This window comes from Poecilia formosa, unplaced genomic scaffold (assembly GCF_000485575.1).
Source record: "Poecilia formosa unplaced genomic scaffold, Poecilia_formosa-5.1.2 Scaffold323, whole genome shotgun sequence".
NCBI lineage: Eukaryota > Metazoa > Chordata > Actinopteri > Cyprinodontiformes > Poeciliidae > Poecilia > Poecilia formosa.
Genome location: NW_006800262.1, coordinates 187,344 through 201,786, shown reverse-complemented (window position 1 = coordinate 201,786; position 14,443 = coordinate 187,344). Strand labels below are relative to the sequence as shown.

The window sequence follows — 14,443 nt, the reverse complement described above, 5'->3', positions numbered from 1 at the left end:
GCTGGTCTGCCCTGTCGCCACCCACAAATACATATTTAAATTAGTATAAATACCCGTGAAGCAATAACCATGGCAACAGTCCTTGCTTTGTAGCAGTATAAGTATTTATAATAATAATAATTCTATGTTTTATGTAAAAGGTGCTTTCAGGGCACATAAGGTCATTTCACAAAAACAAAAATGATACATTTTAAAGAAAAAAATGTAAAATTAAAAAATAAAAAAGAAAGAGGTGGCGCAAATGCCTGTTTGAACAGCAGAGAATTCAGTCAGGATTTAAAGACAGACAGCGTGTCAGAGAGTCCTTTGAGTGGGGAAAGTGGATGTTTAGAGAAATCATGTGTATAAGTTGTACATTTACAGAGCGATGCTTTTTGTCCGTAAAGGTGCATTCACAAAGCAGGCAGCTCCACTGAAGGATGACTGCAGCACCATTACGGGTTCCGGTACCACACGGCTCCTTCTTTAAGTTTTGCTCAGAGCTCCAGAATGACCAGCAGATCAATATGATCTCTGATCAGTCGCTCCTTCTGACTCCTTCCATTGACGATGTTCTCCATCGGAGCCAAAGCGCTCCTCAATTACGTGGCTCACCTTTACTCAGCAACTTGTATACATGATTGTCTACACACCTTGATCATCTTAAAATAATCAAACTTGTTTGGAGTTAATCTGCTGATCCAACCATGATTTCTTTTTCAGTCAAAATGAAATGACCCCATAGATGAATTCATGCTCTTCAGCTCACAGACCAATGCGTTACATCTCAATGAGACAAAAACTGAGGAAAAGTACTATTTACATTAGAGTGAGGTTTTCAGGTCCTTTTATTTTTATTTTCTTTATTTTGTGTGCGTTTTATGTTATTGTCTGAGGATAAATTTGTTGTTTCATTCTTTATGTTGAAACAATAAAAATCATGAAAAACATGGGGTTTGATGCTTCTTTGTCTAAAAAACATTGAATGTGGTCAGATTTCAGTGTATTTAGGTGAGTTTTGACACTTTGTAGTTTATTGTCCACAGAAAACGTTTGCGTGGCTGCCGCACATTTTCACAGCAGGTCAAAAGCTTGTGTATATTTACGCAAACTTTCACACCACGTTAATTTTTATACATGCCAATTTCTGTGTAAAATATGGCGCCGCACATTTTTTGTGCACACACACGATTTACACATGAAGCCCCGGTGAGCTACCTCCATCTCTATTTAGACTTAAATAAGTAGATTAACACATCTTAATATGGTGTATTCTGGTTTAGTTTTCTGTGCGTTAGATGTATTGTAGGATATTAAAAATGCGCCACAAAAGCCTGAGACTGACCTGATCCTCAACCTTTTCATTTTGTCCGGTCCAAACTTGGATTTGGGTCGAACTCGGCCTTTAGATCTGACATGTAGGAAACATCCACTACATGCATGGAGCTCGTTAGTTGCTGCTAACAGGTGACATTTTTTGTTCCTTCTGCAAAAGACTGACTTAACTGTGAGTGTTAGAACAGAAGCTGGCATTTTATACATGTACAAGAAAATACAATTTGGCATTAGAGATGGCCAATAAATGTATTAATCTACCCCTACATTAAATTAAAGATCATGGTGTGATGTACTTGCTGATCCAGAAGAGTAATGGCATAAATGATGAAAAATTGATGAGAACTATCTATTGTATTGATGCAGAATGAGCGATCGTTTGGTGTTTCTTCTCCCTCTGCAGCTCCGCCTCCTCCTCCCTCTCGAAGTGGCGGCCCTCCTCCCCCTCCACCTCCACACAGCACAGCCCCACCCCCCCCATTCAGAGGGAGCAGAGGAGCCCCCCCTCCACCTCCTCCATCCAGAGCTCCTGTTTCAGCCCCTCCTCCTCCTCCCCCCTCCAGACCAGGAGCTCTTGGTGTCCCTCCTCCTCCCCCCTCTAGGGGGGGCCATCAGCCTCCTCCCCCTCCTCACCATCATCACCAGCAGCCTCCCCCCCCTCCTCCCCATCCTGCATCTTCCATCGCCCCTCAAGCTCCCCCCCTCCCCTCACCCGTTCTTCCTCAACCATCCCCTGCCAGCTCTGCACCTGCTCCACCCCCTCCACCCCCTCCACCCCCACCTCCAGGCCCTCCACCCCCACCAGAGCTGGACAGTGTCGGCATTAGTCGGGACTCTCCCAGCCCAGGTGGGAAGTCAGTGCTCCTGGAGCAGATCAGGGGAGGGGCCCAGCTGAAGAAGGTGGAGCAGAACCAGCGGGCTCCGGCCTCCAGCACTGGCCGGGACGCGCTGCTGGACCAGATCCGACAGGGGATCCAGCTTAAGACTGTGAGCACCACTTCTACAAATCCTTCTCTCCTGCAGGACCGGCGCTCCGTAAACACCCTGCTGCCCAGGGCTCAGCTGGACCTGGGGCGGGCCAGGTTCCCGGGGCAGAACCTAGGAAAGCAGCTTCTGCCCCAGGTTCTGTTAACTAGGCTGAGCAGCTACCAGGTCTTAAACACTCCCTGTTCCCAGAGGACTGCCACAGCAACTTACATTTCAGAACGCTGTTGGCTTGGCGATGTGTGTACTGACCTGGAATTGGGTCGGATCTTTGAGTTTCTGGCCTGTTGACCTCCAGCCAGGCTGCTCGGTTTGGGAGTTAAGTGATTTCCTTGTTGTCTAGTTCCAGCAAATTAGAGGCATGATGTTTGGTTCTAGAGCAAACGTCCTCCATCATGTTATGCCAGTGATCCACCAAGTGGCGAAGTCTCTTTTTGAGAAATTCTATTTCCTCTTATTGCTGAGGGAAAAACGAAACACATACTGTTGTTCTGTTAAGGACAGAAAAATGATGAGGCCTGCTGTGTGATGGTTGTGTTTGTGCCTTTAGGTATCAGATCTTCCAGAATCGGGTCCCCCAACTCCGGCTCCAACTGCAGGGATTGTTGGGGCCCTCATGGAGGTTATGCAAAAGAGGAGCAAAGCTATCCATTCCTCTGGTGAGTCTCTGTGTCACAAAGCTCTCTGGCCACTACAGCCACGACTTCATGTGAACAGACACAGAAGGCGAGGGGTGTGGGGTTGTTTCACATAACTCCTCCCATTGTGATGTCACTGCAGTGAAATTGGCAACAGTCTGATGATGCGTTCACATCAAATGCGTTTTGCTCGTCTGGTTTACATGCAAAGTTTATGTGCAGGTGCGTCAGACACACAAACATTGAGTTAGCCGGGGCCTCGACGCGCCTCCACATGGATTTTAAATATAAACCAGACTCACCCAACGAGCAAAACACGTTTGCTGTGAACGCACCGTGAGTGGATGCAAGAATGTCAGAAAAATAACAGCTGAGAAGTTTTCTGCAGCAAAGCTAAACGCTTTCGACTTCCTGCACAATGGAAGGTCTGTTTGCATTTTCTTTAGCATGTTGTGATGTGAATGCATTTGCGATTAGCTTTCGCTGAATTCTGAGCTGATTTTCTCCTTTTGAATCAGAATGCTTTTTTGTTGTTGTACGGAAGCACAAGAGAAATCCATTTCAGTACAATCATCCAAAGACAATAAACAAAGAAAAGGAAAACAGGTGCCTGGACTGCAGCCGTGGAGGCGCTGCCCTTTTCATTAGGTCAGAAAAACAAAAACATGATGTTTGTTGGAGGTGAAAAAAAAATCCTAACTGTCACTCTGTCCCCACAGTAAGCACTGGGTGACAGGTTGCAAAACCTGAATTGAAAAGCAACACGTAGACACAGGAGTGTCTACATGTCTTCCAAGTGGAGAGTTTGAGGGTTGTAGCTATGAAGAATGAATGTCAGCATGTGTGTGTAGTAAACTGACTGTTACATGGTGGAAAGTTTATCAGTGACCTTGAGTAGAGTCCAAGAAAGAGCTTCTTGTCACCCAGGACAGTTTGAGAAGGCCGACTCAGGAGAACCAGTTCAGATAGAGAATGATTAGTTTTAGGTCGGGTTGAACTGTAGTTTTCATTCTGCTCTACAGACCTGACCTGTTGTCTGACCTGTTCAACTGGAATTTCAAATGACCCCAACACCATAATACCTGTAGACAGGTGTAATGCTAAAAGTTCATTCCCCTACAGGCTACACATTCATACTTCAGATTTTTGGCCCATAACAGATTTAAGTTATACTGGTTCAGTTTACATCTGGTAGGATAACTTTGTTTCCACTGCTTCAAGAGCTCAGACAAATCATACTTTCAAACATTCACATGGTGTGATTAATCGATCAGATGTGCCCAATAATAGGATTGCAGTTGATCAGTCGGTCTCAGGAAGTAGACGTCGCTAATCAAACATGTTCACTTGGATCCAAACCGTTTTTAAATATGAAAGGCAAAAAAAGAAATCAACAAAGAATGTTCAAATGAACCACCTAATAGAAATAATAATCTTAATTATTGTTTTGACAAGGTGTTGCTCAAGTTTGTGTGTTTTTTTTTTGTTTTGTTTGTTTTTTTTCATATGGGGGAAAGCAGCCCCTCCCTCCAGGACAGCAGACCAGGCCTCAGCTGCTGTTTGGCTTTTTAACCCTCCATTTTTGTTTTTTTTTAGATGACGATGAGGATGAAGATGAAGATGATGACTTTGAGGATGATGAAGAGTGGGATGACTAGTGAAGATGCCCACCACCCACCTCTCCCAGCCGACCACTAACACTAAAACTCTTCCAGAACCCCACTACACCATGTAATGTAAATGTTGTTTGAGTTTCCAGTATATTTATTTTTGCTTTTGAAAAATTATAATTCCAGTTAATCTGTGCAATACCTCATCAGTGAAGCTGTTCTGTTCATCACACACCGTAGTGGTAAAAGCTTCTCTCCTCCTCCTGCGTCAGTAGAAAGCACTTAATGCACCGTTAGCTCAGAGCGCAGCCTCGACCCGCGCTCCAGAAGGAAACGCTGCAGTGAAGACCTGAAGGTGGGCGGAGCTTCCTGGGAAGTCATTCTGTTTCAGAAACTTTAAATGGACAATATTCCAAGAAATTTGGCAGGAAAATGTTTGAGTGTATTTCTCTGAAATGCATAATTAACACTATTTTCCCATCATATTTGTCCACTATTTATTTCCTGTGTTTTCATCTCCTATTGAAGGCATGACCATGACCAAACCTTGTGTATTTCTTTAACTTTCATTTTTCACATGATTTAAAGGTTTTTTGTTTTTATCTTGTTTTGCACAGTTTCTAAAATAGTTTGTTGGGTTTTTTGTTTTGTGTATTTGTAATAGTAGCATAAATACAGTAGGATACACTGACATTAATGTAACAAGACAATGTTTGAGTTACAGACATGCATGTATAGCTGATATAGCAGGACCTTTATCTAGCTTTCTTTTCTTTTGCAACATCCCATTATCCTGTCAGGAAGTTACACCATCATCATAAGTTTTTAATTTCATTTAAAGGGAACAAGTAAAAATATTTGTCATTTCCTCTCTCTTTTTTTTAAAGAAACTATGATTTTTATGCAATGCAACTGTAAATGCCCTCCTATTGCAAATACTAGACAAAGCAAATAATAATGAACCAAATGTGGCATTTTCAAGCAGCTTGTGGCTTTGGCGATGCCTGTGATCATTTGTCTGCAAACAGTGTGAAGAAGTAACTGATGCTTGTTTCTCTGTCTGTCCTTTAAGTTCTCATTGTCCTCCAGGGACCTAATGCTGCATCAAGAAGCCAAGTTACTGACATAAAGCCTGTGAAAAAGGTCGGGAGGGGCCGGGACGGGTGGGGTCAGTGAGAATAATAAATTGTATACCTGAATAAATGTTATTTACATAGGTGAGTTGGTCTGCTGGTTTTTCTGTTACTTAACTTTTCTAAAAAAAAAATAAAAAAATAAAAAATACTTTCAGAGGTTTTGGTTTCATGTGTTGGTGCAGATTCTCCATAGTCCAGGTCATCCTGACTGCTCAGGTGGAAGACAACCAGACTACCTGTTTTCCAGACATGTTTTACCTTTTATTTTAAAGGTTCTTCTGGCTTGGAAGCTGCTCTCAGTACAGCCACAGTTACTGATGAACCCTCCTTGGTTCAATGCTTCTATGTTTCCTATTTACATCACTTACAGTTATTTAAATAGAAATAGAAATTGATACATATTCAGTTGTGCATTATATTGCATCCTTACAAAAGAAAAAAAAAACATTAAGTATTGGTGTTAGAGAGAGGAACTACAATTTCCCTGACGGAAAATCCCAAAGGGATTTATAAAGTGTGTGTATCTGAGCTGGTATTTCTTTCAGTGCATTTATTTAACACTGTATTTTGTTCCATTTCCTTTTGATGATCACATACCCTAGAGCGGTGGTCCCCAACCCCCGGTCCGTGGTAATAAAAAGGTTGGGGACCACTGCCCTAGAGTATGTGATCTAAAATAGGTCTCGAGCCATCTTCATAGCTCATTTGGTCATGTGATCTTTATGCCACGACAAAGCGGTTGCTATGGCAACACGTAAACGCTTTACTCAGCCGTTTTAAACCTACACCTTCGAAGGCTTAGGTTTGTAATTTGCAAACAGAAACCTTGGTAAATTAACAAAAATATAGCAACGGCTTTATGCGAAAATGTAGATATTGACGGGTTTCCAGGTTTTAATCTCGACGCGGTTTGTCGTGGATTTGTTGCGGTCAGACTTATAGAATATTTGTTGATCTAAGTTCAGTATTTCTCTACCAAAATATCCTCACGCTGCCAGTTCAAACCACAATGAGCAAACCAGGAGAAACCACAGAGGACAGAGAGGAAGAAGAAGAGAACGAGAAGACTAAAGGAAGCCCGCAGACAGTTGGAAGTACTATAACTCAGCCACCAGGGGGCGGCAGAGAGGAGAGCGAAGACGGCTCCCGTTCAGATGAGACCAGTGCGAGTAAGGCAAAAAAAAAAAACTGAGAACTTGGCCAAAGTAAAGTATGAACTGCTATTCTTTTTAGCTCCAAGTCTACCTGAAGACACAGACATACAGGCTGTCTACATAAATGTCCTGTTTTGCTCCGTGCATGGAAGTGGTGACACCTGATGATACCTTGCTGTGCTGAAGCAATATGTTGCTTTTCAGCCTGAGCCTGAGCGCTAATTATGCCACGGAATGGAAGGAGTGTATGAGGAAGCGATTAGTAAAGAACTGTATTAAACAACAGGCAAATGTAATCAGAAGCCGAAATAAGCGCAATGCCCTCCTCGCTCCTCCTCAGCCCCTTTTCTCTTGTTTTTTTCTAGATCAGGATGTAAAAGACACTGGAAGTCGAGCTAGGTGATCTATGTGATGATCTGCAACAGAAAACGGGAAATGTTCAAAGCTCCATAGAAAATGTCATCTCAAGCTATCCGAAAAACTTGTATTTGGAATTATTCAGATTTATATTAAATTCTGAAGGATCATCTAGAATTTCCGTGTCATAAAGTAATTAAAAATCTACTCATAAGCACTGTTATTTTAGAAAGCAAAGAGGAGGCTTTCTGTGAAATTCCTTCCTTTTCTGTGTAATCTAGCTGTTCTGGATGCTGTGGAGGATCAAGCTCAGTGTGAAATGCCTGATGATGCTGATGAACATGATAATGAAACGAATGTTAAAAACTCAACAGCTACAGGTAAGCATGACTGCAACCAGACACTACAGTACAACCTGCTGAAACATCCTGAAGTGAAACATCAACTGAGAGCCTCAGTTATTTTGAGCTGCGTTCAAAATAATAACTGAGTTAGGGTTAGCTTTATATTTCTGCAGTGATTTGAAATATTGCTCATTCAATTTTAAAACAAAGCATGAGAAAAATATGATTATATTAATTTTCAAAATATTAGACTGTTCAAAATAACAGGGTCAGACATTTGATCCAGGTGCGTTAAACCAGGGAGAGAACTAGAACATGCAGAATGCCGGCCCTCCAGGACCCACTTTGGGTACCACTGGTTTGTAACAAAGGGCCTTTGTGAAAACTTCTTGCAGATAGATTTTTGTTAATTTTGAAGTGGATCAGTAGCTGATTCTACTCTATGACCCATTAAAACCATCATTTTATGTCCTTATTCATCTTTTTGGTTTCTGTATTTGAGATTTTTGTTTTAACAGAGCTACATCATTTTCTTCATGTGTACCATGGGGTGTTGTTTATAAAGTTACACAGTCAAAAATGATCTGCAAATATTTGGGATCCTTAACGTGTCCCATTATTTTTTTATTATATATACTTATATTCATGCGTTTTATTATTTATTTATTTATTATCATTGGAGCCTTGCAACAAAATTTTGTTCAATTTTAAAATTTTAAATGTGTAGTTGAATGACAATTCAGTCTGTCTGTTATAGGAGAAAAAAATGGATGTTCATTTTCAAATCATATGCACTCGACAACATGGACAATGTCTGAAATGACCTGTTTTTTAAAACTGTTAAAAATGTGTGAAATGAAAAACAGAAATTTAATATAGAAATGTCCCATTTCAGCAGTAAAGACAATGTAGTGACAGAGTCTCTGTATGCTTTCAGTGAAAGTTTTGCTGGTGCCAGGGGGTCATGTGATGACCATGGCTTTTGCCATTGGGCTCAGCATTGAAGAGATAAAGCATCACCTTGCCTCAGAGCTGGAAGTCCCACTGGAGGTGCTGCAGCTCTACCTGAATGGTGAGTCCTTTGCTTTAGCCTCCAACCTCACAACACATCGGTGTTTCCTCATCTTACTCCTGGTTAGTCACATGCAAAACTTTTAAAAAATGCATGTGATTTACCTTCCAGTGTATGGCAAAAATGGATTGAGTAGATTAAACATATCTATTTATTACATAAATTGAAAAACACTGGAATACTAAAGATATATTTGGGGTGGAAGCTTATTTTATATCAGACTTTATGATAAAAATGCTTTTAAAACATCCATCTATTACTCATGTGCATACGAATTTTAATGTGAATTTTAATGTTTTTGCATTTGAATTAATGTGAATAATCGTTTTAATGTTTTAATGATGGATTACAAGGATCCATTTTAGGACCACTACTTTTCTGCTTTTAATGAATCACCTACAAGTTGTGAAGATGTCCATTGCCAGCTTTATGCATATTATCTTGTTATATTTGTAACTGCAACAACTCCACAACAAGCTTCAGAGGTTTTCAACTGGCCAGTGGTAGAAGTCTCAAAGGGGTTTAAGAATCATGTTGTCTTTGAACAGAAGATGATTAAATCAATCTCTCTGTGTTTTACAGTTATATGGAAATCTAGAACTCTTGTTGTTGAGGTAGAAAAAATATGATCCAACTAAGAACCCCAGATGCTTGTAGAAGGGTATACCAGTTTAAGAGAACAGATCATATCCGAAATTCTGTTCCCCTGTGAAAATCTGTTCCCTCTGTGTCGGGAGCGCACACTGAAGCCAGAGAGATAGGTACAACCATTTTCCCTTCGCTTCTCATCAATTTCTTGGTAAAACAACTCACATAATCATGTCAAGCTTGTAATTTTCAGTTTAATCTTCTCTTCATCAACAACAAATGTTGTGAATTTGGTAATATTTACTCTTTATTTGCCAAAGTTTCTGGAGGAAACCAAATATTTTAGTTACCTGAGATAATCTGTTCCCCTGTTCAACACTGTTTGTAGGGGGAACAGATTATTTCAGTCAGCTAAAATATTTGGCTCCCCCCAAGTAACTTTGGCAAATAAAGAGCAAATGTTACCAAATTCACATGATTTGTTGATGATGAGAGAATAAGCACAGTTAAAGAGTTTGTGAAAAAAATATTTGTTCCTATGTTATGCAGGGGTATAAGATTATCTCAGGTAGCTAACCCTACTTATGGAGGGTTTAAGTCTTCATGTTGTTGACGTTATGCAAAGTAGAAATGCTTCACAGGCTACGTAATGCCAACACTATGCAGATTTCTATGATGTTCTGCTTTGTTTTAATGTTTAACCTCATATTATGATCTCCAGAGTGTTTTGGTTTAAGAAAAGACAGAACCTCAGATCACTGTTTTGCAGGTAGAGTGGTGGAGGAGAAGCAGAGCCTGATGGAACTTGGCATCCGACCTCACAGCTCCACCCAGATGGAGATGAGCTCCTCTGACCCTACTTCTTACCCGCTCCGCCTTCTCCGACCCCCAGAACATGACAACATGCCCGATGTAATTACTGTACGGGTCCAAAAAGGTACAGCCTCAAACATAAACAGTAATAATTTAACCCTAACGCTGAAGACGAGAATTAATCAAAGCTGATACTGAAAACTTAAATAAAACAGTTTTGTTTTATTCCCAGCATTCAGTAGAACAGAGTGGTGGCTGAAACTGCTTCTACTTTCATTCCCCTCAACAAAAGCATCTGTGGGGTTAGGGTTATATCATATGGTAACAATAGTAGGTAGGAAGAGCTTCCATCTGGGAAAAAGTAATGCTGCCACTACCAGGTTTTAGGTGTGTTTGTTGATATAAAATGTTGCTACTCTGGAACTGTTACCCAGAAGTTCAAGACCAAAGCTCATCTTCTACATAGTTAAAAGATAGGGCTTGTAATTTGCTAGTGGAAATGTTCAGATCACTGTGGTGAGTCCAGTTAGAACTCCAAAGAAACACAGAGTCACACTTCAGTGAGTTTAACTTGCACTTGCTGTTTATTTCTTAATCTGACATAACTGTGTGGTTCTAGAAAGATAAGCATCAGTGTCTGAATAATCCCTAAATAAATGACCTAAATCATATCAATTACTAAATAACTGCAATATTAATGGCTACAAATATTCTGTTTCTAAATAATTACAACACATGTAAACCCACATTGTGTGGCTAACATAAAGTCAGGCGAATATTAAACAAGCCTAGTTTATGCACTACAAACACGTCTTACATCGTCAAACAAAGTTAACGCCAAAGAATCGCAAGCAAAACTTGAGTTCAAATGGTAAATTAACTGAATAGCGGTTTCCCAGAAATTTTGACCACTCAAAGGGCTTTACACGAGAGTCACTCATATTCACCCATTCGCACATTTATACACTGATACGCAATTTGGGTTTAAGTGCCCAGAGGCACATCAACATGTGGCAGGAGGAAGCTGGAATCGAACCTACAACCTTCCAATTGCAAGACAGTCGCCTATTCAACCAAAAAAAGGGAACATAAAGAAAAAGCTTAGTCTCAACCAAAGACTTGGGCTGTCAACCAAAAAATTCTGACATGCGCAAATAAAGGTTTATGTTCTGCAAATAACTTTTTCACTTCTTCAAACAAAAATTAGTGATTTTAATTTTAAAAAAGTGTTTTAAACAATTTTTTGTTGAAAAAAAAATTACAATTCAAAAAGTTTTGAAAAAAAATTTTTTTGAGAAGTTTTTTTTGTTTGAATTTATTTATTTATTTATTTTTTTGCAAATCCAAAAGTTTTGATTACAATTCTATTTTTTGTTTGTTTGTTTGTTTGACATGATTTTTCTTTTTTGATTGAATAATTATGAAACAAATTTAACTCTACAGGTAATCTCTACAGCTCCTTTTTCCTTCTCTCCCTTTCTTCGTCTGCATGCTGCTCCGCCCCTTAAAGGGCTCAGCATGACAGTTTTTTTAGGCAGCCTTTTTCACATGGCACAGTAACAGTATTACGTCATCTCATCCTTCCTTGACTCCACCACTTGGAAAGCTGAATGTTCCCAGCAGCACCAGCAATCACACTCTAATCCAGTCTGATTTACTCAGCTAATAATTGTTTGAGTAAATTCTGTCTAATTCTGTCTGGCAGCTGAAGGAGGACCAGCTCATCCTGCTCTCTCCCGTTCTTACTGATAACTTTGCCTGTGAATTATTTTTAAAGTCACAATTTTTATGGTTATATTTACATTATCGACATAATAACTGGATTACTTCAGACCTAAGGACTGGGAGATTTTCTCACTTTTATATTTACCTTACTTTTCTTCACCTCCAAGTTGAGCTAGGGTAAAATGCCCCCCTCCGACTCCAAGGACATTAGCAGTATTCTACAACGACTTCAGTTTTTAGAAACAAAGATTCAACAGCTGGAGCTGAACTTTGAGATCAACGCTACCTGTGGAAATGAAACAACTCTTCCTCAAATCAGTGGTGAGGTCGTACACCCTGCACCAAGCAGCTCACCCTGGATCGCTCAGGGCGCTAAACCGAAACAAAAGTCTCACACTGCAGATCCCATGAGACGACTAACAGGGAGAACCCCTCACCTGGACGAAACAGCGTGGCCGGCTCTGAGCCGAAACCCACCTTCAACTTCAACTCCTGCTCCGCCAAAGAACAGCAAACAAGCAGCTGGAACCAAAATGGCTCCACCGACCCCGCTCCCAAGGACAAAGCGACCAGCCCAAGCCTCAAAATATTCCGACTCCATGGGAATCCCACTGAAAAACAGATTTTCTGCACTCCAGCCTGAGCCTCTGAGTGAAAACCCACCTTCAAACATCAACAATGAGGCTAAACCATCACATCCACCCCACACTTTGTCTCCGAAGGACAAAGTGACCACCAGGAAAACGAAAGGTATGCAAAGAGTGCTTATTGTTGGAGATGAGGCAGTAAATGGAATCAGTCATGTTTGCAATCCCAAGAAAACGAGAGTGATTTCTTTTCTTGGTGACACTGTATCTGATTTGACTCGCAAAGTGCTCTCTCTAACCGCTGATCAGCCAAACATGGAGACTTTAGTTGTCCATATTGGAGCCAACGATCTGGCAAAGCAAAAATCGGAGATTCTGAAAAAGGACTTTAATATTCTTCTGGACACTATGGGAAAATTAAAAATGAAGTTATTTCTCAGCGGTCCAATTCCATCGCCTCAATGGGGAGACGAAAAACACTTCAGGCTGGGCATGATAAACAAATGGCTGATTAAAACCTGCTCTGCCAGCTCAGTGACCTTCATTGATAACCTCTGGATCTACTGGCAGCGCTTTCACCTCTTTGGAAGAGGCGGATGCAATCTTAACAAACATGGGATAAGGCTGCTCACTGCAAACATTTTTCTTTTTATCAACAAGAACAGCAATGTGACCATCGCTTCAGAAGAACTGGCTCAAGGATGTCTAACTAGGATGGAAGCCTCTGCTTATCAGGAGCCACGTGTTCCAAAACAACCTGATAGAACGACGGGGGAAAGAACAACTGGTTCCCCTAAGCCTCCCCCCCTCCCTTCGCCTTCCCCCCTCCCTCTCTGCTCCTACACTCACTCACAAGATCAGAGTTTCCCAGGAAGTCAATCACTAAAGAGAGTCGGGCTGCACCTGAGCCGCCTGAAGATGCTGGTGGAGGATCCGGGTCAGAGAGGAAGGCGGACAGACTCCTCCTCCTCCCAGCAGTACAGTATGGATCAACAGGTTCGCCTCGGCACGTCTCTCCGTTGCTCTAACATAGCAGACCTCACTTCATCTAAGCCACCTGCCTCTGACCTCCCTGAGGATCCAGCGCTCTGCGTTTCTGAGGTCTGAGACCGGGGTCCAGATATTATTTTTACAACCGTCTTCCACCAGAATGTGTCTGGCCCCCCGACATTTCATAGCAGGACATTACCTGTCCAGATCACTAGAAGAAAAGTTACAAAAAACAGAAATACCAAAAGCAGCGGTCTTAATTCAAACCTCAGACTGAAGAACTTTCAGCCTCCAAGTCAATTAAACTGGCTCTTTTAAACACCAGATCTCTCTGTGTTAAAGCTCTTATTAATTAATGATTTCATCACCAAGCGTAATATCGATGTTTTATTTCTGACACAAACATGGCTGAATGACAATAATGAACCAATCATACTGATTGAATCAGCGCCTCCTATGTACATTTTTTTTAAGTGAGAATAGAAAACATATAAAAGGAGGAGGCGTGGCTTCAATATTTAAGAATACCATAAACTGTAGTAAAATCTCTTTGAGTAATTTCACGTCTTTTGAGTATCTTGGAATTGAGGTAAAAGGCCACAAACGAACTTTGATACTAACTTTATACAAAACTCCAACATATGTGAAAAATGTCTTTATGGACTTGAATGAGCTTCCGTCTCTCATATGCATTGATTATGATTGTTTAATAATTGTCAGTGATTTCAACATTCATGTTGACAACCTGAAGACTGAGTGGCAACAAAGCTGTTTAATATATTAGAGAGTTTTGGTTTAACACAACATGTCAAACAAGCAACACACACTCATGGCACACACTGGACCTGGTTATCAGTGAGGGTGTGAATATTTCCAAAGTCTCTGTAACTGATGTCGTCTGTTGGATCACTTCCTGTTATCTTTGACAGTTTTTTATCCGTTAACAAACTTGTACAAAAAGCTACTATCACAAAACGTACTTTCACAGAAAACACAGCAGAAACATTTAATCAAATCTACTCTTCTTCCTCACCCTTAAGCTATAATGACGTAGATAAGTTGGTAGATGATTTCCAGTGCAAACTTTCAGATATCATTGATTACATTGCCCCCATTAAAGTGAAGGTTGTG

The 14,443-nt window shown here is 40.8% G+C and overlaps 2 protein-coding genes across 4 annotated transcripts in view; both read left to right on the top strand.

Annotated features, from left to right (window-relative positions):
• wasla (WASP like actin nucleation promoting factor a) overlaps positions 1–5,767 on the top strand; it is a 49,678-nt gene extending 43,911 nt beyond the window's left edge. For both annotated transcript variants that reach the window (XM_016661321.1, XM_016661320.1), the window contains 3 exons: positions 1,718–2,301; positions 2,849–2,957; positions 4,533–5,767. In XM_016661321.1, the coding sequence (XP_016516807.1) occupies positions 1,718–2,301; positions 2,849–2,957; positions 4,533–4,594 (755 nt within the window). In that variant the 3' untranslated portion in view covers positions 4,595–5,767. The remainder of the gene's footprint in view (positions 1–1,717; positions 2,302–2,848; positions 2,958–4,532) is intronic.
• A 645-nt stretch (positions 5,768–6,412) lies between these two features.
• iqub (IQ motif and ubiquitin domain containing) overlaps positions 6,413–14,443 on the top strand; it is a 29,994-nt gene continuing 21,963 nt past the window's right edge. Inside the window, exons 1-4 of one of the 2 annotated variants that reach the window (XM_007573286.2) lie at positions 6,413–6,851; positions 7,475–7,573; positions 8,475–8,609; positions 9,967–10,134. In XM_007573286.2, coding sequence (XP_007573348.1) covers positions 6,692–6,851; positions 7,475–7,573; positions 8,475–8,609; positions 9,967–10,134 — 562 coding nt within the window. In that variant the 5' untranslated portion in view covers positions 6,413–6,691. Of the gene's footprint in view, positions 6,852–7,211; positions 7,386–7,474; positions 7,574–8,474; positions 8,610–9,966; positions 10,135–14,443 lie in introns of those variants that run through there. The other variant, XM_016661334.1, reaches the window with a different exon arrangement.